This window comes from Meles meles, chromosome 10 (assembly GCF_922984935.1).
Source record: "Meles meles chromosome 10, mMelMel3.1 paternal haplotype, whole genome shotgun sequence".
NCBI lineage: Eukaryota > Metazoa > Chordata > Mammalia > Carnivora > Mustelidae > Meles > Meles meles.
In genome coordinates, this window is record NC_060075.1 from 6717336 (window position 1) to 6741051 (window position 23716).

Below are 23716 nucleotides of genomic sequence, written 5' to 3' on the forward strand. Positions count from 1 at the left end.
TCAGTGGAAAGAGTCCTGGGCAGGTTGTCAGGAAAGCCGGGAGAGCTCGGCCCACAGGTAACAGGCTGTGAGCTAGGACAGAGGCTGTCAGGCTGTCCCCAACACCACGGATCGCCTTCAAGTCATAGAACATTTGGGGTGTTTTTTGCTGAGCACGTGGTCACCTAAATAGGACCATGTTTCCAGGCCTCCCCTGCAAGCAGGTGTAGTTGTGTGGCTGGTTCTCCTCCACGGGGTGTGAGAGACTCTGCCTCCTACACTGCATGAAAGGGGATAATTTATTCAGCCACTCTGTGCCTTGGTCTCTTGATCTATAACATGAGTAAACAAAAGGTTGTAATGAGGCTCCGGTGGGTCAATACTGATAAAGTACATGATAGGCACTAAATATGTGTTAATTAAATAAGAAGTAAAGACACGTGCTGTCCTTAAAAGGAAAGAGCACCGCGCCCCTCCCTGCCTCCCTCGACTACGGATGGTAGTGCGCCATCCAGAACCACGGCATCATGGCAACAGGGCCCCATCCTGAGACGGGTAGAGCAACAAGCTGGAAGGAGCCTGGGGTCTGTGACACGGAGAGCCTGTCAGGGCAGAGCAAGCACTCACCACTATCTCGTTGGAGCTACTGGTTCATTATTCGTTTTGTGTTTCTCCATCCCAGTTCTGGCAATCAATCACATGTCCTCCATGACACGGAGAGTGTGAGTCAATGTCCTTCAAGGGCTAAGTAACCTCCCTAGAGGCACCAATCTCTGAGAGCGCTGTTAAAAATGGGGAATGATCACTGCTCCTCCTTCCTGCCTCAGCCATCAGGGTAGGCACAATTCTTGTTAAATCAATGAATGAACGGAGAACATTCCAGGCTAGAGTATCTAATGGCTACCCACATTGTGCAGCAGTGGGCCAGATTCTGTCCCTAGGATGATGAGGGCTCGGCGTGTCCCTTTCTGCAGTGCCCGGAGGCACCTGTAACACAGTCATGCTTGGGAGACGGCCAGCCAGTCCCCTGTGCCCGGTTCCTACACACCAGGCTGGCTCCACAATGAATCCGGGTCCTGGACACCAAGTTCCTATCCTGCAACCAGCCCAGCTCCCGGAGAGGGAAGTAGATTTAAAATGTGCCAAACTTTTCCTGAAGGTTCTTAAGGCATACTGTTAAAGGAAGACAACAAGCTGCCGGGTGATACGTTCACTACGACATTCTGTCTTCGCAACCCTGTATTTTCCCAGCAACCACGTGTATGAAAATGCATGAGAGGAGCCTGAAATGTCACATGCCACAGAGACAAGGTGGAGTTCCTCGGGAGGGGCTGGGGTCAGGAGGGTGGCCAACAGAGAGCCCTTTAGCTTCATTGGCACCTTTCACATTTCGTGGGGGGAATGTACCCTTGTAAGAATACATTTGCAGAGTCCAAATGCAAACACCTCCAGAGAGATTGCCAACCTTGCCTCTCAAACGTGGACCTGCCCAGGGTCCCCTGAGGAACACCAGGGAGACACCCAGATTGAAGCCCAGACCCCCCCAGGCCTACTGAAGGAGAACCCGCATCTACACTTGCCCCGGGAGCCTAGGAGGAGAGGCCTGCCCTTGGAAGCAGCCAGTAAATAAAGCAGTCACTGAGGCCTCTGTGTTTGCAGCAGAGGGCGTAGAAACAGCTCCCGGAGTCAAGCCTGTCCCGGGCGGGGAGGGAGGAGCCAGAGCTCTCTCCTGCGGAGTCTGGAAAAGTTCACAGAGAGGGTGGAAGGCAAGAAAGTAACTGTGAACAAAGCAGGGATGTCTCAGGCCACAGGACAGACCCCACGTCCCCTGAGGACCTCACTCCCCTGCCTCCCACAGCCCGCCTGAGCCCGACTCGGGAGCAAACCCCAGCTCGGGAGCAGAGCTGAGCTGGGCCTGTGGGCAGGTTGGCCAACGGACAGCCCAGTCCCGCCACCCTGGCCGCGAGGGCCCGGCCTGGGGACCACAGACACCCCGCAAAGCCTGCCCGGGCTCCTGCCTCTCAAGCAGTCACAGCACGAGAGCTGGGCTGCCACCGGCCCTAACACTCGCCGCCTCAGCCTGCTGCCCGGGGCCCCTACACGAGGCCTGGCCTCCGTCCGTCACTCAGCGCCCGGGTCAGCACCCGCCTCCTTTCAGCTCTGAGGTCAACGTGACTGCGTTCACGCACTCAGAGAACTTGCTTCAAAAGTAACCCTTTCTCCCCAAACAAAACGTCTGAGTCTAGAAAGCAAGGAACAGGCGTCTCGGCAGAACCTATGTCCTGAGAGAACGTGTCCCCTGCTCCAGAGTGGTCGTGCTCTGCCCTGGGCTATAGGTTTCCAGCTGTCTTTCAAATAAAGGGTTCCTGGCCTTAAAAAAAAGAGAAAAAAAGGCTCTGAAAACTGCCTGTTGAAGACACTGCTACCATCGGGGAGAGACAGACAACTGAGCAACTGCTGTTCGCCGATCATCTAACTTTCCAAAGGGCCAGGCAGTGCGGGGGTGTAGCCCGGGCATTCCCGGGGCGCCGGCACGCTGGGTCTGGCCCTAACGGCCCCTCACTGCACCCCCCGTTTCTCCAAATGGAGGGACCCCTGACCCCAGAACGCCCTCACCAGGTGAAGGGGGAAGGCGGGGCCTGCACTTTTCTCGAGGGGACAGGCTCTGGGACCTGTCACGCTGCTCTGCCGCTTGCTCTGCTGCCCATCTCCACTGGGGTCTGGAGCTCGGGCTCAGTGGTAGCATGGTCTGTGAGGGAGGGAAAGGGGGCGCCCTTAAGAAGACGCCTCCAATACAGCCTTCATTCAGCCATTTCTGGAGAACTCAGAGTGTGCGGAGTACAGTTCAGTGAGTCCTAGAAGTGCAAATATCAGGGAAGGCCGCAGCTCCCCGGGGATAGACAGGCTGGCAGGTGAAAATGTGCGTGCAAGAGCTTCCCCTGGTGCCATAGGAAGGGCAGCACAGTGAGGAGCGGCCACGGAGTCCCAGACTCCATGAGACCTTGGACAAGTCATTTCACCTCCCTGCATTTCATGTCATGTCATTAAACCCAAACACGGGAATTAAGGATACCTTCTACCTGCTTGAAGACAGCTGATCAAAGGACCTCAAAGTGCTTTAAATCCAAGAGGCTCATTTGGTTCAATAAAGGAGTAAAGCCAAGGACTCTGGGCCCGGAAGCCCCCAGGAGCAGCCTCTTACCTGGGGAGACCAGAGTCTCACGGTGCCCTTTCACATGCTTGCGGAGCTCTTTCTGCCGGTCTCCCAGGCTGCCCCACTCCTGATCAGAGTCACACGGCTGCATCTTCTGTAGTCGGGGACATGTGGAAGTGTAAGTTCCCCACCAGCAAGAGTCACGGCCATTTCAGAGAATGGTAAAACCAGCTCGTCTCCTCTCCCCGTCCCCAAACCAGAGGGCATTGCTGGCCAGACCACCAGGCAAACACAACCTCATCTCCAGCACACCCACTTCAGATGAGAGCAGGGACCAGCGGCTAGAAGGATTCAGGGTCAGCACTCCCGGGTTCTCATCCCCTCTCCCAGGTTCCCATGCAGTTTCTATGATTTCCCCAACCCGAGCCAGGCCTCACCCTCCGAGGTCACTCTGGAGCGGCAAGCACGACCATAACCCTCCCGGCCAAGCCGGACGCCCTCTGCCCCAAAGCCCTCTCCGCTGTGTCACACTTCTCTTCTGAGATTCGTCAAGCCCTTTGAAGTCAACTGGTGACTGGCATTAAGAGCCAAGAGGCCCAGGGGGCGCCTGGGTGGTGCAGTCAGATAAGTGTCTGACTCTCGGTTTTGGCTCAGGTCGTGATCTCAGGGTTGTGAGATCCAGCCCCACATCAGGCTCCGCGTTCAGCGCGGAGTCTGCTTGGAATTCTCTCTCCCTCTCCCTCTGCCCCACCAACCTCCAAGCTCTTTCTCTCTAAAATAAATAAATAAATCTTTATTAAAAAAAAAAAAAAAAAAGAGCCAAGAGGTCAAGTTTTAGCAGACATGGCGCTCCCTCCACCATGAGTCTGAGGACCCTGCTGAAGCCAAGTAAGCCCCCTCCGGCTCACCAAGTTCTTGTACCTTGGGGGCCTCCCCCTTGCTGCTGCCATGAGAGAGGTACCAGAGCCATTCCCACTACAGGGTCCTTTAAAATGGGGGAAACTTGTTCTGGATGCCAGAAGACCTCTCTGGTCAGACCCCCAAACAGACCCTGGCTGGCAGTGGTCGCTGGACACCACAGAGCCCCCAGGGGAGGAATCCTGAATCAAGACCCGGCGCAATGGAAGATGAGTAACAAAGCGTTCGCATCACGACTGGACAGAGTGTGATGGATTTGAATCACAGCTCTACCACATAATAGATACTGGCTTAGCCAATCACTGAGCCAAACTTTTTTCCTTCATCTGGGAACACAGCCCAGAAGTGAGGAAGTGAATGGTCCAGAAAACTTCCCAAGGGACCAATGTACTCTGGGAATGCTATGTCAGCTGTGGAGCGTTCTAGAGCAAACCCGCCCCCATTACTCAGGACTCAGAGGTAAGGGTCTGTTGTTCTGGCTTTGGTGTCTCTAAGGCCCTCCACCCCGACATTTACTGGCATGTGACCTCCTGACCTGCCTAGTAGCGCCCTGTGACCCAGGTGCCTTGTTTACCAACCCCAGAGTGGCCTCCACACTAGGCCAGTCCTAGCTGCCAGGAAATGGAGCCAGAGGAAGTTGAAAGCCAGCACCTACGAGTAGTCAGAACAAGGAAATAGTTCAAAAAATATCCTGCCCCAGGGCACGGAAAATTTATCGCATATTACTAGAAGTAATAAAATAAGAAATTCAGGAGTGCCTCCCCGGAGACACCTGAGGTATATTGGAAACCTTCCTGGAAATGCGACTTTACTAGAAGTTGACTCGATACCTCTCCTGCTATTCGAATCCTGCATGTTTGGGGGGTAGTTGTGAGGATGAAGTGAACTAAAGGCGTGGAAAAGCACTCGGCGTGTATTACTGGCTTTGGCACACGTTATTATTACTAAAACAAACACAAAGGCTGAGGACCGACAATCAGACTGTGTTGTGAACCAAAGACTGATTAGCCCAATTCTGTGCGACTGAGGCTCCCCCCAATACCTCCTCCAGAAAGTGCTTTGCAAAATGTTCAACACGTGCTAGCTACGAAATCATCAGACACTTGTCCCTTCCGTCCTTCTCTCACGGTGCCATTGTTGCATCTCGGAGTCTGGCCTCCGCTCAGCGCAAGGCGTAGCCTGGAGGACGAGGATCTGGTCTGCACAGATTAAGGATGAACAACCTCCAGTCCTATAATCGCTGTCACAGATCTGGCACTCACGAATGGACCCAAAACCATTTCAGAGCTATTTTCTACCAGGAGATGACACCTTCGGAAAGGAGGGAAAACCTCGTCTTGACAGTTCTTGTCACATAGGCTAGGGACAGACGAAGTCAAATCCGAGCCCGAAGCACGCATAACCGAAGGTCCTCTCTAACCCAGACCCCCTCCCAGCAGCAGGAAGGACTTCTCGGCGAATTGCGGAGAAGAGCAAGCAGGCCCTCAAACGCATCCTAACTGAAATCAGAGCCTGGGCCTGGAAGAGTTTTAGGGGACCCTCACCGTCGGGGTGGAAGACAGCTCCACAGGAGGAAGGCAAGGGCCTAGGCTGGGGAGGAAAGTGACCTTCCAAGATGACAGCAACAGGTCTCAGCACGGAAAAGGGGGTGACAATGGGGTGATGGTCTCCCTAAGGGGTCAGTGCTGGGGGCGGGGTGGATGGGCTGAAGGGCAGGTCCAAGAGACGAAAGCCGGGGAGGGTCTCTGGAGTGAGGACGTCCGCGGCCCATGCTGCCCCCTCCCCACAGAGCGGGCTCCCTCAGACATCGGCGCTGGCGGGAACCTCGGAAACCTGGCGGCTAAGACCGCACACAGGCAAACTGCGGCCAAGAAAGGAGAAGGTCCTCTATCGTCGACCTCACACAGCGGCGGCCTGGAGCGTCGCGGTGGTCATCACCCCTCCACGCGGGCTGCGCCTCCCCAATTCCAGGACATCCTCCGAGACGACCGCGCTAACCGGAACGCAGGCCGGGCTCAAGGAACGCGCGAGCGTGGCGTCGGCGTCGCGGTAGCCCCAGCAGGCGGCAGCCCTGCCCCAAGTGGGACCCGCCCCGCGTCCTGGAGCCCGCTCCTCATTGGCCAATCCTGGAAGTTCCACCCCCAGCCCGCGCGCGGCGCGTCCCCGCGGCCGGAAGCCGGTCTCCCACTGGTCGGGCGGGAGGCCCCGCCCCCATAGGGGACGCCGGGGTGGGCGGGGCTAGCGGCTGATGGGGCGTGGCAAGGAGGACGCTCTCCCGCGCGCGGGCGTAGCGGCCCAGCTTGGAGGTCAGACTGCCCGGAAGGGCTGACTCCCGGAGAGCAAGCAACGGACCATTCGCACTCACTCAGTTCAACATATTTATTGAACACAGATGAAGGCAAAGGGCCGCCACCGTCACAGTTCGTAAGGGCCTCTAGCATCAGGACCCCACCCTTCCTCGTTTCCAAACAAGGAAGCCAAGACACAGAGCCAGGAGCCCGTCGAAGGCCAAACCGGTTTCTAGCTGCCAGCTTCTGGAGCACCACTCTGCTCCCGCCCCACGCTGCACGCGTGGGCTCCTCTCAGTGTGAAGAATGTTCTCTGAGCACCTATCGAGTGCCAGGCAAGCTCACAGGGCCCAACCGCGAACCAGCACACTGAACGCTTGGGAAGAAATGAGAGGGCCTGTGTCCAGCGATCGCCCCTGGTTTGTACTATGCTGGAGTACCCGTGTTTACACAGGACATTTAGCCTTAGAAAGGTCTAGGAATTTCGAGCCTTGAGGCATCCCCAGGAAACACCCCGAGACTAGCTCTTCCAGGGAAGAGGAAGGCTCAGAGCAGCTCCGTTTGCACCATATCCTGTCTGAACACTTGGTGACAGCCCAGCCCTGACTTGTGGGGCCCCTGGTGAGGGCTGGGGATGCCAGAGGAGACCAGCAGAATGCATAGCTGGAGAGGGTGGCCGCCCAGGGGAGCTTGGCCGGGCTCTCAGCGACTTACTTTCTCACTCTTGCCCCACGGATGATGGCAACGTTCCCATCTGCCCCCAACTCTGTTCAGGACTTCGGGAAAGGGGGGAGGGTCAGAGGGACAAGAAGTGGCACAGCCAGAGACCCAGACACCTGGAAGCAGGTCTGAATGCTGGCCACGTCACAGACTGCCAAGGCCAATAAGACAACATCAAAAAGCTGAGGACACAGCACTCCAGTTTCAAATCGCCCAAACCAAGGGTTGCTCTCTAGGCAGCACCAAAGTGGTGTGACCGAAGAGGTACAGATGCTAGCTGCCACCAGGACTTCTCCAGGAGGCCTGACGCTATTGCCCGACCTCCTACGGTCCGAACCTCATTGCTTTGCTAAGAATTTGTTCCGCTGAAATACAAAGGATTCCTCGCAGATATAGCCCCACGGGAAAGTCTCACCTCGCTCTGCACCGGAGACCTTCCACTCACCCTAGAAAATAAAGGTCTTTCCTGAGGGATTCTGACTGGGGCAAAGAGCTGGAGAACATGCAAGAGAAAGGGGGGCCCTGAACTTGAAAAGAGGATACAACCAGGCTTCCTATCTGCCCCACTGCCTCTTAATCTTCGCGGCCCTGAATGCACCGGGGTCGTTACCCCCTTTGACAAGTGGGGAACGTGACGCAGGTGGTTAAAGAAACCCACCCCCATCTCTTGGCCTATCTCTGCTGCCAGCCCCAAGTTCTTGGAACACACCGCTCCTTTAACGCGACAGCGCAGGCCTTGGTAGCCCAGGAGTCCAGCCTGGCTTCCCAGCCTCACCCACATCAGGAGCTTCCTCTCTGGGAGGAGCTTCCTGGGCTGGGTCTGCATCTCCCCAACCCCCTAAGTCCAGGGAGCGTGCACACCCATAATACTGAAACCTTGGGGGAAGGGTCCGCCACTCCAGGCCTCAGTTTCCCCTCTCAACTAATAACCGGAATCAATCACGGATGTTGGGATACTGGGAAGCACTCTGGGCCAAGGAATGCACACCCAGGAAGGCACCCGTGTCAGAGCAGCAGCCAAGCCCCTGCCCATCCCTGGGCTGATCTGGACAGCCCCTCCACCCTCCCCACACACAAGTAGGTAGCAGAATAATTCCTGCCCCTCAGGGCTCCTGGTCCCCTTTGCAACTACACGTAACCCTTAAAAAAACACTAGAAAAACTCCATAAGGAAGGGAAAAAGAGGTTTCAAAATAACACAGTAGGAAAGCTCAAAATTTCCAGCGCCTACTCTTCAAACTGTCCACTCTGCTGTGACCTCTGTGTACATTGCCAACGGCAGGCCCTCCGTGTCTCCATCGCCCCCTACTGGAAGGGCCGCTGTCTCCAGTCCTCTTGCCCGTCTCAGGCACCCGCGACAGTCTCTCACCAAAAGTTGGCATCCTCTAAGCCTGAAGGGATCCTTTCTAAGTCAGGAATGTAGAAGAGGCAGCAAAGAGTGACAAACTTAGGAAACAGGAAACTGAGGCATCTGGTCACACACACACTGTCACCAAAAAGGCCACTGCTTCCCATCTGAATGAAAAAAAGCTCTCTCCAAAGCTATTCCAGAACTAGGAACCAGCGCCAGGCACCGGGGGAAAGGCCCGAAGGCGGACAGGAGCCCTGCTGGGGGGTGCCCCCGGAGAGCCGGAGGGTGCCCCGGCAGGCTCCTGGCCGCTCAGCCCTCCTCGCTGTGGCTGGGCCGCGGCCGCGGGGGGCTCCGGGGGAGGGCCGGGGAAGCGGGGCAGTGCGCGCCCGCCTGGCCTCGGGCGTGGGTCTGCATGTGGACCGCCAGGTGGTGGTTCCGGTTGAAGGCGCGGCCGCACTGGGGGCACTGGTAGGGCCGCTCGCCCGTGTGGATGCGCTGGTGGCGGAAGAGGTCGGAGGGCCGGCGGAAGGCCTTGCCGCAGTAGGGACAGGCCGGCCAGCCCTGGCTGGTGCCCGTGTGCAGACGCTGGTGCAGCAGCAGACTCTTCCGCTGCTGGAAGAAGCGCAGGCACTCGCTGCAGTGGTACACCTTGCCCGCCGCCGGCCGCCGCGCCAGGAGGGAGCGGCCCGCCAGGGAGCGGCGGCCTCCGGGCTCCTCGGGGAGCCAGCGGATGACCGGGCCGGGCACCACCACCTCCCCCGGCTCCAGAGTGGAGGGGGCCTCCCCCCAGCCAGAGGCCGAGCTCCCCGGAGTCTCCCTGGGCTCCTCCTCCACGTGGGTCCGCTGGTGAATGGTCAGGTTAATCTTCAAGCGGAAACTCTGCCCACAGTCGGGGCAGGGGAAGGTCCGCTCTCGCCGGCGAGGGAGGATGCGGGGCGGCTCCCCCACCACCCCGGGGGCCCGCGGGTCCCCCGCCCGCACCCGTGGCACCCCTGCTGCACGCAGCCGGCCAGGGCCCTCGGTCCTGCTCCTGGGCCCCTTGGCCATCCTACACACGGGCTGGCTGTGGGACTCGCCCAGGAAGAGCTGCTCAGGTATCATCTCGTCCTCGGACTGGGCTTCTGTCTTGATGACCACGCTGCCACCGCCTGGAGAAAGGAATCGCCACTGACTTCAAGCGGGCCACACTGGTGCCCACCGAGGCCAGCCACCCAGCCCGGGGCTCCGAGCACAGCCCTAGCCGGATCGGCACCCCCCCTGCTCCCGTCTTCACAGAGCCCTTTGTCCTTGCAAGTGCTCACAGCACACACACCAGGGACCCTGTTCCCTTGGCCCTAAGGAGCGGGCACTGTCGCCTGAGCAGCCCCCCACTGGCTGTTTGCTGTCACACGGCCCATTCCTGGAGGCCAAGCTTCGGTCATCAGGAGAGAGAAGACAAAGCCGCAAAACCGGAAGCCAGGGTGCCGGGGGTCAGAGGGCAGACGGAGTGAAAGCAAACAGGTGGGAGGATGCGGGGGAGACCCTGTACCCTGAGATACACGGCCGCACACGATCCCCAGGAGTTCTGACGACGTTAGTTCCCATCTGTGAACGACAGTGAGCCCTGGGGCTGCTGGGGCAGGTGAGGAGCCTCAGACCCGGAGGAGGCGGGCGTTTTAGCCACACTCGGAGCTGCTCATCCACGTAACAAATCTACCTGGGCATCGGCTCCCCGTCTGGCACCTGCTCTCCGGGGATAGGCGGGAGGCACGAGGACCTCGGCTTCCTGGCTGGACCTCAGTGTGAGTCGGCACTTGACTCTGAGATGGGACTGAGGCTGGGAACTGCCAGGACAGAGGAGAGAGCGGGGCTTGGAGGCAACACACAGGCCCTGGTGCTGGGAAGGAAGATCCCGGCCACAAGCCCGACCTGGAACACCGGGCACTCTTCCAGATCCTTCACTGCTGTTCCCCTCTGGGCTTTTCTGGAATCAGCCCCGACTGGTTTCTCTGACCTCCCCCGGAGCCCAGCAGCTCAGCTGTGGCAGCCCACAGTCTGTTTGAAGGCTGACAGTGAACCTTACCCTCTGCCTATTAGAACGAAACCTTTAGCTCCTTACAAGCGATTTCCAAGGTCCAGAGCAAGAGCGAGTTCTCTTCTTGCTGAAGCATGAATTTAAATCCCACCCCAGGGGGCGCCTGGATGGCTCAGTGGGTTAAGCCTCTCCTTTCCGCTCAGGTCATGATCTCAGGGTCCTGGGCTTGAGCCCCGCATCGGGTCTCTGCTCAATGGGGAGCCTGCTTCTCCATCCACCCCCCACCCCCGCTGCCTCTCTGCCTACTTGTGATCTCTCTCTGTCAAATAAATAAATAAAATCTTTCAAGAAAAAATAAATAAATCAAATAAATAAATAAAATCTTTTAAGAAAAAAAAATAAATAAAATCTTTAAATAAATAAATAAATAAAATCTTTAAATAAATAAATCCATCCCACCCAGGAGACTGCTGCTAACCGCCAAACCTTCCGGACCAGCACCTGATGTCAAGACCTCGGGGTTCTTTGCTCAAGTGCAGCTTCCCAGCAACCCTCACAAATAACTCTGGACAAAACTTTGGTGTCTATGCTGGACATGACCCTGCCGTTTGTAATTTAGTCCTACAGCTACAGAATCAGTTAAGAGTCTCTGAGAAGCATCTGAACTTTGCCGCTAAAGTGCTGCATTTAATGGGCTACCGTGGTATTCCTAAACTTGGGGATTAGTGTGGGTCTCCGGCCCTATTCCGTGTGAAGGCCAAGGTTCCCAGACCTCTTCATTTGAAGCCCGTCTCCAGCTTGGACTCCACCAGGCCACACCCCCAAGGTGGGTCGACATCTCCCCTCTGCCTCCCACCAAAGCAGGATGGAACCAGGTGAGAACTGGATCCCTTTCTCTCAGCACAGAAATCTACCCCGAAGCTAGAATGGGCGATAATTGCTACATTTTTCCCTGCTCATCAGGGTGTAAGCCCGGTTTTGTGGCCTCCAGGAGGGGGACCTGAATTTAAATCGTAGATCACTGCATACAAACTGTGAGACGTTGGAGGTACTGTGCTGGGACCATTCACAGGGTTGCCGTGAGGCCCTTGTCACCAGACCCCAAACCTGGTGCGCGCAGCCTGTGTTCGAGCAGCACCTTCCCACCAGGCCAGACATGATGGGGGAAGACCAGGACCTAGACGGTCGGGGTCACGAAGAGCCCCAGGGCAACAGGACCTGGGAATGACAAAGGGACCCCTACGAAGAAGCACCTTCCCGGGGCCCACTGCACCACCTCCCGCCCCACGGCCAAGGGCCCCTCCCGTCACTTACCTGGCCCCATGCCGGGCAGCCTTTTCCTGGGAGGGGATGTTGGAGACTCCCCACCTGAAAATTCTTGCTCCTGTTTAACCGCGGTTGGAGGCCCTGTGCGAGAGACACTGTGAGCGCCCTTCCCGACACCGGGCTCGTGCGGGACGGCACGGGCTCCAAGCAGATATGCTCGAGCGCCTGCCAGGAAGAAGGGGCCCAGGGCTCCGTCCAGAGGACTGCCCGCTCCGTGGCCTCTGCTCCGGAGGGGAGAGGAAAGCCGTGAAGGCCAGGCCCCTCGTTCCCATCTGGGCCCGCGCGGACAACTCCGTCACGCTCGCGGACCACCGAAGGACAGAAAGAGGGTTTGGGGAGGCCCCTGGGGCCCGGTGCCAGGTCTGCAGGGGAGCAGGGACAAAGAGAAGGTCCTCTCTGCTTACACACGGGCCGGGCAGGAGGGCACCGGGGAGAGAGGGAGGGTCACCCCTACCCTCAGGGAGCTCAGAGTCACGGGAGGGAAAGCAACCTACACTGAAAAGTCAGGCCTGCGGGAACGAGGAGGAAGGAGGAGGAAGACGAGGAAGAGGGCAGGAGAAGCGAGCTAGCGAAGCCAGGCTGCAGGCAGACAGCAGGGCTCTGGAGTAAATGCCACGTGTGAGGCCGAATGCCCTCCGAGTGGTGCTCACTCTCATTTGTGAAAGGACGGATAGGAACTTCCTTCACGCAGGAGCACACGGAGAGCACTGGAGGGGGCGGAAGCCGGAGAGTCCCCCACAGGCCTCCGGGGAGAAGACGGTTGCCGAGCAATGAATATGCACGTGCCGGCACCGCGCCAGGCACAGAACACAGACGCCCGGTTAATGGGACCGTCGCAGGAAGCCGGAGGAGGCCCGGTACCCGCCACTGTGTGCCCTTCCCCTTGGCCCGGCCCGGCCAGAGGGCCTGGCCCCCAGCAGGCCTCAGGAACCCACGCTTTGGCTCGGCCCATTTTCTCCTGCGAAAAACGCCCTTCGTTCCCGGCTAAAATCTACGCTTCCTCCTCTAAGGCCTGTGGCAGGGTCCCCTTCCCAGGAAGCCCGTCCAGCTCAGCCAAGCCTGGCGCCGCCATCTGTCCCACCCTCATGCTTCAGCACGTTTCTCAGCAGCACCGTCTGGTCGTGCCGTCACGATGCCGTTCGCACGGCGGCCCGGCGGCCCTCACTCACCCGTGCTTGCTCCGGGTGCGGTCACTCTCGTCTCCGAGTCTTGGCGGGGCCTGGCGGCCTGCTCTTCTTTTGGCTCTTCCCGGGCAGGGCTGACGGGGCCGAGGATGTGCTCTGGACGTGGAGGGACGCCTGGAAAATGCAACTCAGTGACACCAAGGACAACACAGCTCCCTCCCGGTGGCAGGAGCCTGTGACGCAGGGCCGCCTGCAGTCACTGGGACTGGGGGGCATCAGGACACAGACTAGGACATTTAAGTGGACTTCACGGATCCTTCACGGCCAAAAGAGAAGGAAAAGATACAGCACAGTAACGTGTGAGTGTACCAGACAAGTCACGTGGCTTGTTAGAGCGTCCCGGCTCAGGACAACACAACAGTGGCTTCCGGGCCCAAGTCCTACGCCACCCTGATGTATAGGGGTCCCCCTGGAAGCACCCCAAGATTCTCATCGATGGTTCTGGGTAGGCCTAGGAATTACACATTTCTTGAAAAAGATTTTATTGTATTCATTTTTAAAGATGTTACTTATTTGAGAGACAGAGACAGTGAGTGCATCCACGCACAAGCAAGAGGAGGGGCAGAGAGAGGAGGAGAAGCAGGTTCCCCACTGAGCAGGGAGCCTGACATGGGGCTTGATCCTAAGGTCCTAGGATCATGACCTGAGCCCAAAGCAGACGCTTAACCAACTAAGTTTACACGGGTGCCCCTGCAGTTTTGGTTTTTTTAAAGATTTAATATATCTGAGAGAGAGAGAGAGAGAGCGAGAGCGCACAAGTGCGAACATGAGTGGGGGGAGGAAGAGACAGAGGGAGAGGGGCGGAGAGAAGCAGACTCCCTGCTGAGCATGGAGCCTGACACGGGACTCGATCCCAGGACCCTGAGATGATGACCCGGGTCAAAGTCAGATGCATAACCGAACGAGCCACCTGGGTGCCCATTAGTTGCATTTTAAAAAAGGTTCTAGGTCAAAAGAGATGAACACAGAGTTCACAGAGTAAGAAATTTAAATGGCCCATGAATAAAAAGATACTCGGCCACCCTCATGTAAGAGAGGTACCGTGAAAAATACACTGCTAATGGGGTGCCCGGGTGGCTCAGTCGTTAAGCATGTGTCGTCGGCTCAGGTCATGATCCCAGGGTCCTTAGATCGAGCCCTGCATCAGGCTCCCTGCTCAGTAGGGAGCCTGCTTCTCCCTCCCCTGCTATGCTCGCACACTCTCTCCGTCAAATCAGTAAATAAAATCTTCAAAACAAACAAACAAACAAACAAAAAACACTGTTGGGGCACCTGGATGGCTCAGTCAGTTGGGAGCCCCAGGATCGAGTCCCACATCAGGCTCCCCAATCAGCAGGGAGCCTGCTTCTCCCTCTGACCCTCCCCTATCTTGTGCTCTCTCTTTCTCTCAAATAAATAAAATCTAAAAAAACCCAACCAAACAAACAACTGTCGCCGGGGTGCCAAGGGGCTCAGTCATTTAAGCATCTGCCTTCAGCTCAGGTCATGATCCCAGGGTCCTGAAATCGAGCCCTGCATCGGGCTCCCTGCTCAGCGGAGAGCCTGCTTCTCCCCATCCCTCTGCCACCTCACCCCTCATGCTCTCTCTCTCTCAAATAAATAAATAAAATCTCGGGGGGAAGAAACAAAGGATTAAACAGCATGACCAAGTGGAGTGGATTCCTGGAATGCAATGTTAGTTCAGCATATGAAACAAACCAACAGAATACACCGTATTAGCAGAACGAAGGGAAAACACCTCATGAAAACAGGGAAAACATCTCAGTTGATGCAGAAAAAGCATCTGACAAAATTCAACACCCTTCCACGATAAAACCATTCAAAAGACCAGACATAGAAACTATCTCAACATAATAAAAGCCATATATGAAAAACCAACAGTGAACATCACATTCAATGGTCGAAGAATGAAAGCTTTTCCCCTAAGATTAGGAACAAGGCAAAATGTCCACTTTTACCACCCATTCAACAAAGGACTGGAAGCCCTAGCCAGAGCAAGTTAACAAGAAACAGAAATAAATAACATCCAAATTGGAAAGGAAGAAATAAAATTATCTCTTCAAAGATGAAATATGCAGAAAACCCTAAAGATTCCACAAAGAACTGTAGGAACTAGCAAATTAATTCAACAAACTAGCAGGACAAAAGTCAATATATAGAAATTAGTATTTCTATACATTAATAACAAGCAATTTGAAAAGAAAATTATAGAAACAATTCCACTTATAATAGTATCAAAAAGAATGAAACCCTCAGGAATTATTTAACCAGAGCACCTGGGTGCCTCAGTGGATTAAGCCTCTGCCTTCGGCTCAGGTCATGATCTCAGGGTCCTGGGATCAAGCCCCACTTCGGGCTCTCTGTTCAGCAGGGAGCCTGCTTCCCCCCTCTCTCTGCCTGCTGCTCTGCCTACTTGTGATCTCTGTCATTCTGCCAAATAAATAAATAAAATCTTAAAAAAAAAAAAAAAGGAACTATTTAACCAAGGAGGTGAAAGACCTTTACAATGAAAACTACAAAACACTGCAGAAAGAAATTAAAGGCATAATAAGTAAATGGAAACATACCATGTTCATGGATTGGAAGGCTCAGTATTGTTTATATTAACTACCAAAGTGACCTACAGATTCAATGCAATCTCTATCAAAGTCTCAATGGCATTTTTTACAGAAAGAGAAAAACCCCATCCTAAAATTCATATGGAATCTCAAGGGACCCCAAAGAGTGAAAACAATATTAAGGAGGATGAACAAAGTGGAATGACTTCCTAATTTCAAAACTTACAAAGACACTGTAATCAAAACAGTGTGGTAGTACTAGCACCAATAGAATAAATAAACAGAACTAAGACATAAACCTTCCCATTCCTAGTCAAGTGACATTTTAGAAGCATCCCAACACCACTCAATGGGGAAAGGACAGTCTTTTCAACAAATGGTGCTGGGAAAACTGCATATCCACTTGCAAAAGAATAAAGTTGGATCTTTATCTAACTCCATATATAAAAACTAACTCAAATGAATCAAAGATCTAAATGTAAGAGCTAAAACACAAAACTCTCAGGAGAGGGGGTGCCTGGGTGGCTTAATCGGTTGGGTGTCTGTCTTCAGCTTAGGTCATGATCCTGGAGTCCTGGGATTGAGCCCCACATAGGGCTCCCTGCTTATCAGGGAGCCTGCTTCTCCCTCTCCCCTTGCACTGTCCCTGCTTGTGCTCTCTCACACTCTGTCAAATAAATAAAATCTTTTTTTAAAAAAATGATTATATATAGGGACAAGGGAATAAGAATGGAAATAAGACTTTCCTGAATGCATCCTTTTAAACCATTCTGGCTTCGCAGACATAACATGCCTTATTATTCAAAACGTTAAATGAAAAGGTAAGAGGAGACATTTCACCTAAAAATAGGGCCACCTGTGTAGCTCAGTCAGTTAATCCTCTGCCTTCAGCTGGGGTCATGATCCCAAGGTCCTGGGATAAGCCCCACACGCTTCTCTCTGCTCAGCGGGAGGCCTGCTTCTCCCTCTCTCACTCCCTCTGCTTGTGCTCCCTCCTTGCTGTGTCTCTCTCTGTCAAATAAATAAAATCTTTAAAAAAATTTTTTTTAAATCCTTTTAAAATAAATAAGTAACCTAAAAATAAATAGAAACAAATGAACTTAACTGTATATCAAGTTGGTGACATAACCCCATAGAGAAAATAATTATTTCAAGTCACTTTAAAAGGCATTACTTTGGGGAACCCGGGTGGCTCAGTTAAGCGTCTGCCTCTGGCTCAGGTCACGGTCCCAGGGTCCTGGGATTGGGCCCCGAATCGGGATCCCTGCTCAGCTTCTCCCTCTCCCATGCCCCCTGTTTGTGTTCCTTCTCTCACTGTGTCTCTGTCAAATAAATAAATAAAATCTTTTAAAAAATAAAAGGCATTACTTTGTCTATAAGTCCTGAACGGAATATGTTCAGAGGACAAAAAGAGCTGCAGAAAAATTTCACCCTTCAATCAAAAGTCTAATTGTTTAAGATTTCCATGTAAAAGGAAAGTGATATTCAAGTATAAGATCAAAGAACATTACATTTGAATGAAAAATATCACTATGAACTCATGATTTTTTCCTTTCCAAAAATACTTTTTTTAAACGTTTTTTTTTTTTTTTTTAAATATTTTATTTATTTGACAGAGAGAGATCACAAGTAGATAGAGAGGCAGGCAGAGAGAGAGAGAGAGGGAAGCAGGCTCCCCGCTGAGCAGAGAGCCCGACGCGGGACTCGATCCCAGGACCCCGAGATCACGACCCGAGCCGAAGGCAGTGGCTTAACCCACTGAGCCACCTATCAACTTGACAGAGAGAGAGAGATCATAAGTAGGCAGTGAAGCAGGCAGAGAGGGGGAAGTAGGCTCCCTGCTGAGCAGAGAGCCCGACGCAGGGCTCGATCTCAGGACCCTGAGATCATGAAGGCAGAAGCTTAACCCACTGAGCCACCCAGGTGCCCCCAAAATATGTATGATCGAGCCCCGTGTCAGGCTCAGTGGGGAGCCTGCTTCCCATCCCCCTCTCTCTGCCTGCCTCCCTGCCTACTTGTGATCTCTGTCTGTCAAATAAATAAAATCTTAAAAAAATACACATATTTTCTAAAAAAAAAAAATTTTTTTTTCTGAAAAGGCCTAGAAGTAATGCCAAAAATTAGCAATCACTAGCACTCATATTGAGGTATCCAAATATCATTTGCCACTGAATCAATACTCCTTGGAGAAATTTGTATTCCAGGTCTGAGGCAGGAAATACGCTAGATGATTCTAGAACATATTATGGTATCCGAAAGCCACTGAAGTCCCATCAAAATGACCTCAGGGCCAACTTGAAAGGGCTCCTATGAGCTAAAGATGGGACAATTTAAGCACAAAAAATAATGGCTGCAAACGACTGGTATATATAAAATATTTAAAAGTCTCTGAAGTCATTAAAAAAAGTCAGGAAAAAAAAAAAAAAGCCCGGGGCGCCTGGGTGGCTCAGTGGGTTGGGCCGCTGCCTTCGGCTCAGGTCATGATCTCAGGGTCCTGGGATCGAGTCCCACGTCGGGCTCTCTGCTCAGCGGGGAGCCTGCTTCTCCCTCTCTCTCTGCCTGCCTCTCTTGTGATTTCTGTCAAATAAATAAATAAAATCTTTAAAAAAAAAAAAAAAAGCCCAAGTACTGGTCACCTTTGAAGGCTCCTAAGGGAGTAACTTAGTGTGAAAATGGATAAAGGAAAAGAATTAAGCTTCTATCCTGCCTCTTCTGTACAGACTCCATTTCAGGGTAACTAAGAGTCGATTAGGGAAAGTACTGTTTGTAAAAGAATTTCACCGATGCAGTGCCGAAGTATGACAGACTCTCACCATTTTGCAACCCCTCATGGAATAACAAATCTGGGGAACAATGTTCAATGACTGGTAAAATCACCAGGTGAGAAGGTGATGGGGAGCTTTGTAACAGAAGACAGAGCCCAGGAACACCAGAAGGCGGGCGGACGGAGCCTCGGTGCCTCGTGCTGTGGGTCTGGCAGGAAGTACACACCACCACCTCTGAAGCCATGCGACCCGTGAGGTTGAACCTGAACCCAAAGAAGCCTCCTGATCTACCAGTTTATAGGAAACGCAAGAAAAGAGAAGAACAATAAATGACACCAAATGCAGAATACGGGAAATGATGGCATTTGAAAAGATAAATGACTTTATGGCGCGCCTGGGTGGCTCAGAAGGTTAAGCCTCTGCCTTCAGCTCAGGTCATGATCTCGGGGTCCTGGGATCGAGCCCCACATCACGCTGTCTGCTTGGTGGGGACTCTGCTTGGCCCTCTGCCTGCTGCTCCCCCTACTTGTGTTTGCTCTCTCTCTCTGACAAATAAATAAAACCTTAAAAAAAAAAAAAAAGACATTAGAACGTCAACAAGTAAATAATATTCAAGGATGGGCGTGAACCGCGGAGGGAGCGACAGAAAGCAGCAATGTGTGTGCCCAGGGAGGCAGTGCCGCAGGCCATACAGTGGGGAAGCCCGGAGCACGCGCCCAGTGACACACGGCAGACACGAAAGGTCGCACACAGTAGGACTCCATTCACGTGAACTGTCCGGAACAGGCGAATCTAAGACACAAGAGAGCAGACAAGTAGTTGCCTCGGGTTGGGGAGCAGCGGGAGGGAAACAGGAAGTCAACACCACGGGGACAGGCTTCTCTTTGGCTGGCCAGGACAGTTCCAGCTGTGGCGACGGTACACAGCTGTGAAGAAGAATGACACTGAGCTGTATACTCTAATCTGGGAACTGCCTGGGATGCTAACTTTATCTCAACAAGGCTGTTCAATGTGGGGCGGGAGGAGGGCTTTTTGTAAATCGAATGCAGCAGGTGGACTTCGGTGCCCCGCAGCAGGACCCGCCACCTACAGCGAACAGTTTTGAGACACTCGGGGAAAAGAGCTCCGGGGCGCGGGGCAGGTGTCCAGCCGCCGCTTCCGATACTGGTAGGTCGGTTGCGCTCAGACAGCGGGAAGAGACGGGGGAAGCCAACGCGGCCAACGCCCGATCGCCGCCCCACACGGGTGACGCTCACGCGGAGGTCTGCTGCACTCCTCCCTACCTCCATTTATTTTCTTAAATTTAACTTTTTAAAACGCCTCCCAGAAGACTCTGATATCAGAGTCAGCTTGGGAACCGCACCATCCCGTACCACACGAGCTGTGGGGACCAAGTCGGCCCTGGCCGCTCCCCGGGAGGGCCGCGTCCACACAGGGAACCTTACAGCCGCAGGCTCACGGCGGGGAGCAGAGGAGGAGGGGGCGAGCAAGAGCGGCAGCAGGAGAGCTGCGGCTGCTCGTGGGGTCACTGGCGGCCCTAAGTCCCCGCTTACACAGCGCTCGGCAAGTCCGAGCCCCGGAGTCCTCACGACAACCACATGACCCCAGTACCGCTGGCCGCCCCGTTCAGAAGCCAAAACCCAACGGCTGTAAGCTCCGCCCCCGCCCCTGACTAGGCTGGCCGAGGACAGAGCGGGCCCCACTTTGGGTTCAGGGCCTGTGCCCCTTCCTGGGCTCGCGGCATGTCTGGAAAGCTCAGGAGAGCAGTGCGGCCCACTCACTCCCCCGTCTCGCCCCCCACTCACCAGGGCTTGGCCTCCTTGGCTGGGCCGCCTCCCTCCTACTTCCCTCCTCCTGGCCCCACGGGCCTCCAGGACAAGGCTCTTCTCCCCTCTCCATGCGGGTCAGGATGTCTGGTTTGGAGATGGCATAATCTGCACGTGGGACGGAAGGAGAGCCGGGTCAGGCCTGGATCCCCGCCCCCGCAGCTGCCCGCAGAGCTGGACACACACTGAGAAGAACAGAAGTCAAAGCAAAGACGCAGAGCGCTGGAGGCCGATCTGTGGACACAGACCCAGATCGCCACCTCCACAGCCTTACCCAGGGACACCAGCATCTCGTAGTTGCCCCGCATCACGTGCTTGTAGAGCTCCTTCTGCCACTCGTCCAGCTTGCCCCACTCTGGCTCAGAGAAATACACGGCCACGTCATCAAAGGTCACGGGCACCTGGAACCACAAGTGACACGCATGCTCACCCACACACTTACTGGCACGGTCCCTCGGGCTGTCCCACCCCAGGGGCCCGAGGGATACCTTGGGGGCCTCCCCCTTGCTGCCTGGGGGCAGGCGCAGGATCCAGAAATTTCGGTTCCTCAGCAGGTTCTCCATGTTCTCCAGCCGCCTCTGCAGCAGCCCGTACTCCTGCAGCAGGGTCCCCAGCACGGCCCACTTGCCCTCCAGCTGGTTCCCGAACTCCACGGCCGTCTTCTCGCAGTCCGCCAGCTTCTTCTCGGCTGTCCCCGTCCGCCCCTCCAGAGTCAGCAAGCGGGCCAGGCAGGAGTCCACCTTCTTCTCCAAGGCCTGGATGGCGGCCACCACTGTCCACAGTGTGATCTCCGTGGAGTAGAGGTAAGAGTTCTTCTCCGCAGCTGGTGGGGGTGACAGAGGAGGTGTCGAAGGGCTTTCGTCCTCTGTCTGCTTGTCCCTCTCTGGAGCCTGGCCGCAAGAAGAGAAAGGGGAGACGGTCTCTGAATGACCCCATCTAATGCATACTGCGAAAAGCCTCACGATGAAACCTGCCCGGGGAAGGCCCCAGCTGGGATCCTGAGGGCCAGTCAGGCAGGTGTCGGAGGGACATCAGCGAAGGCAGGAAACACTGGCTGGACCAAGGCGTTAGTAAGTGGAAAATGGGAGGAAACACAGGGCCAAAGACAAAAGCATCTGCGGCTCTCAGGGGGCTTCCTTCTCGGCCCTTAGTCTCCTCCTCCTCCGCAGACGAAGGGACAGGCCCGGAAGCGCAGAGAACATGAGCTCTGCTGCCGGAGAGCCCGCGTCCAAGCAGCAAGCCCGCCGCTCCCAAGCTGGCTGAATCTGGGCATGGTCTTCCCACACAGCTTTCAACTTCACTTCCACGTCTAGAAAACGGTACTCACAGGAGATGATCGTGAGAATGAATGACCCAGTCTTTGTTGAAAGCACTTAGCCCCGTGTCTAGCACGCGGTACATACTCAATGCACGCAAGCCCCACGTGGATTCAGCTAAGACGGTAACAGTAAGGATGTGGACGATGCTGCTGTTGATGGTTCTGGCTCAGGGACTCGACAAGAAATGGATCCCCCTGGGCTTTTTTCCTCCACTTTTTTCATTCCACTGTCCTCCGGCACCTTGGAAAGAGCTTCTAGAGTGCCTCGACTCAGCCCGGTGCTGATGCACGAGCCGGAGCGTGTGCAACAGCCCAGTCCCAGGACCTGGTGCTAAAAGCCTTTTGGGGGGGCCTGGGTGTCTCAGCTGGTTAAGCTTTGGCCTGCGGCTCAGGTCATGATCCCAGAGTCCAGGGATCAAGGCCCATGTCAGACTCCCTACTCAGCTGGGAGTCTGCTTCTCCCTCTCCTTCCTGCTTGTGCTCTCCTGCTATTTCTGTCTTTCTCAAATAAATAAATAAAATATTAAAAAGAAAAGAAAAGAAGGCAGGTATGCATCTGCCTGGGTTCCGGTTTGTTTCCCCCAGAACGCACGTTCCCCGAGGGTGTGTGTGTTTTGCCATTGTATTCGCAGCTCCTAAGAGTGCTAGCTGCTGAATGAATGAATGAATGACCCCATGATGAAACAACATTCATTAACAACTACAGGCCACCTGCCATTGTAAAGGGACCATGGGGGAATGCAGAAAAAATTATGTGGTTCTTCCTTCTCCAGGAGAAAAATTCTGTATAGAAGCAGAGTTTGGGGCTAATCATTCCTGTTTGTAAAGTTTCTCGGCAATCTCAGGTACTGTAAGACGACAAAAGGGAAGGAGTAAATGGAAAGAAATGGTCAGAAAAAGTTCTGAGGGACTGGCCCCGGGCTAGGTGGGAGCTGGTGATGTCACCAACACAGTTCCAGAAATACCCTGGGGGCCTATTCCCCAGGGGACAGGGCCACAAACCACAGTATTCCCACCCTCTTTCTCTCCCTCGGGGAATCCTAAGGGAAGCACACACCAAACTCATTAATTAAAGGAGTCGGGGTGGAAGTTCCTCCTTTCAAAGGAGCCACAGAAACCAGGGTTTCAAAAACTTCACTAAGAGGTATTAATAACAGAAATCATTTACTGAGCTCTGTTTGCAAGGGATTTTCTGGTGTATCAAAACGAGCCAAAAGATTTTCTCGGAATTGGGCATACTGCGCATTACCAGCCAACATTCTAAAATAATCCAAATAATCTAATCCAACATGCCAATCTGAGGAAAAATCTACCTACAGTCTCTCTCGTAAAGAGCGTTCGACACCTTTCTCTTCGGTAAATGTAGAACACGGGGTGCCTTCATGAGGGCAGTTCTGGCCTAGACGTCGGGCTACGGTCTGACTCGGTGAGTGACCTTGGACCAGTCCCTTCCCTGAGCCTCACACTCGCGCTGTCTGAACCGCGTGGCGCTGTCTGAACCGCGTGGGGCTGGGCGACAGTCGTCCCTGCGTGCCTCCGACCGGACAATGGACGGGGATGGGGGGCCAGGCGGGACACACAGCCAGCCCGTTTCAGGGCAAGGCCTGTCATCTCAAGTGCTGCTAGGAAGCAGGCCCAGTGCCCCAACGTCGGGGCCGCCCCGCCGCGCCCCGCAGCCCAGCCTGCCATTTGGGCCGCCCGCTCGGTCCACCCGAAAGCCCGGCCCGGACGCCAGACCCGGGGCGGCGGGGCGGACCGCGCTGGCGGGACGCCGCGGGCGCCAGCCTGGGCGGAGGCGGAGGCAGGAGGCCGCGCGGCGGGGCCGCTCCACGCCGGCGGGGCGCAGACCCTCGCGGCGGCGGCGGCGTTGGCCCCAGGCCGTCCGGGCGTCCGCGGGCCGGGGCGCTTACCCGGGCGGGCGCCGCTTCGGCCATGGCTGCTCGCGTCCCTCACTCGGCGGCTGTCCTCGGCCTGGCCTGGCGGGCCTGAGCGCGCGGGCGGCGACGGAGGCGGAGCGGAGCCGCCCAGCCTCGGAGCTCCTGCCGGGCGGCCGCGAGCTGCGTCCGAGCCACGTGCCCCGTCGACCCTTTAAACAAGAGCTGCGCTCGCGGCCGGGCACGAGGGTGCGCACAGCGCCCCCTGCAGCCCGAAGGACCGCACGTCCGCGGCCCGCGGCCTTCCGCGCGCGCCCGCCGGCCCTCGCGGCCTCGGGGGTCCCGGGAACCGAGGCCGCCCGCCCACCCTGGCCTGGGCAGCGGGAGTGGACGCCGGCGCGGGCTCCCCGCGGGCCCGGTGCACGGGCAGCTCGGGGGACCC

The 23716-nt window shown here is 55.2% G+C and overlaps 1 protein-coding gene across 1 annotated transcript; it reads right to left on the bottom strand.

Annotated features, from left to right (window-relative positions):
- Positions 1-6464: 6464 nt before the first annotated feature.
- Positions 6465-23437, bottom strand: ZNF783 (zinc finger protein 783). The gene is made up of 7 exons (XM_046020114.1): positions 23311-23437; positions 20571-20972; positions 20357-20483; positions 20062-20190; positions 12919-13047; positions 11738-11830; positions 6465-9557 (listed from the first exon to the last, which is right to left on the bottom strand). The coding sequence occupies exons 1-7, from the start codon at positions 23332-23334 to the stop codon at positions 8719-8721; spliced, it is 1743 nt and encodes a 580-aa protein (XP_045876070.1). The 5' UTR covers positions 23335-23437; the 3' UTR covers positions 6465-8718.
- Between the last annotated feature and the right edge of the window lie 279 nt (positions 23438-23716).

Coding starts and splice junctions, on each gene's coding strand:
- ZNF783 (XM_046020114.1), bottom strand. CDS start 23,334: ATGGCCGAAGCGGCGCCCGCCCGG. Junction 20,191..20,356: donor CGAGATGCTGGTGTCCCTGG/GTAAGGCTGTGG, acceptor TCCCACGTGCAG/ATTATGCCATCTCCAAACCA. Junction 11,831..12,918: donor CGCACCCGGAGCAAGCACGG/GTGAGTGAGGGC, acceptor TCTCTCGCACAG/GGCCTCCAACCGCGGTTAAA.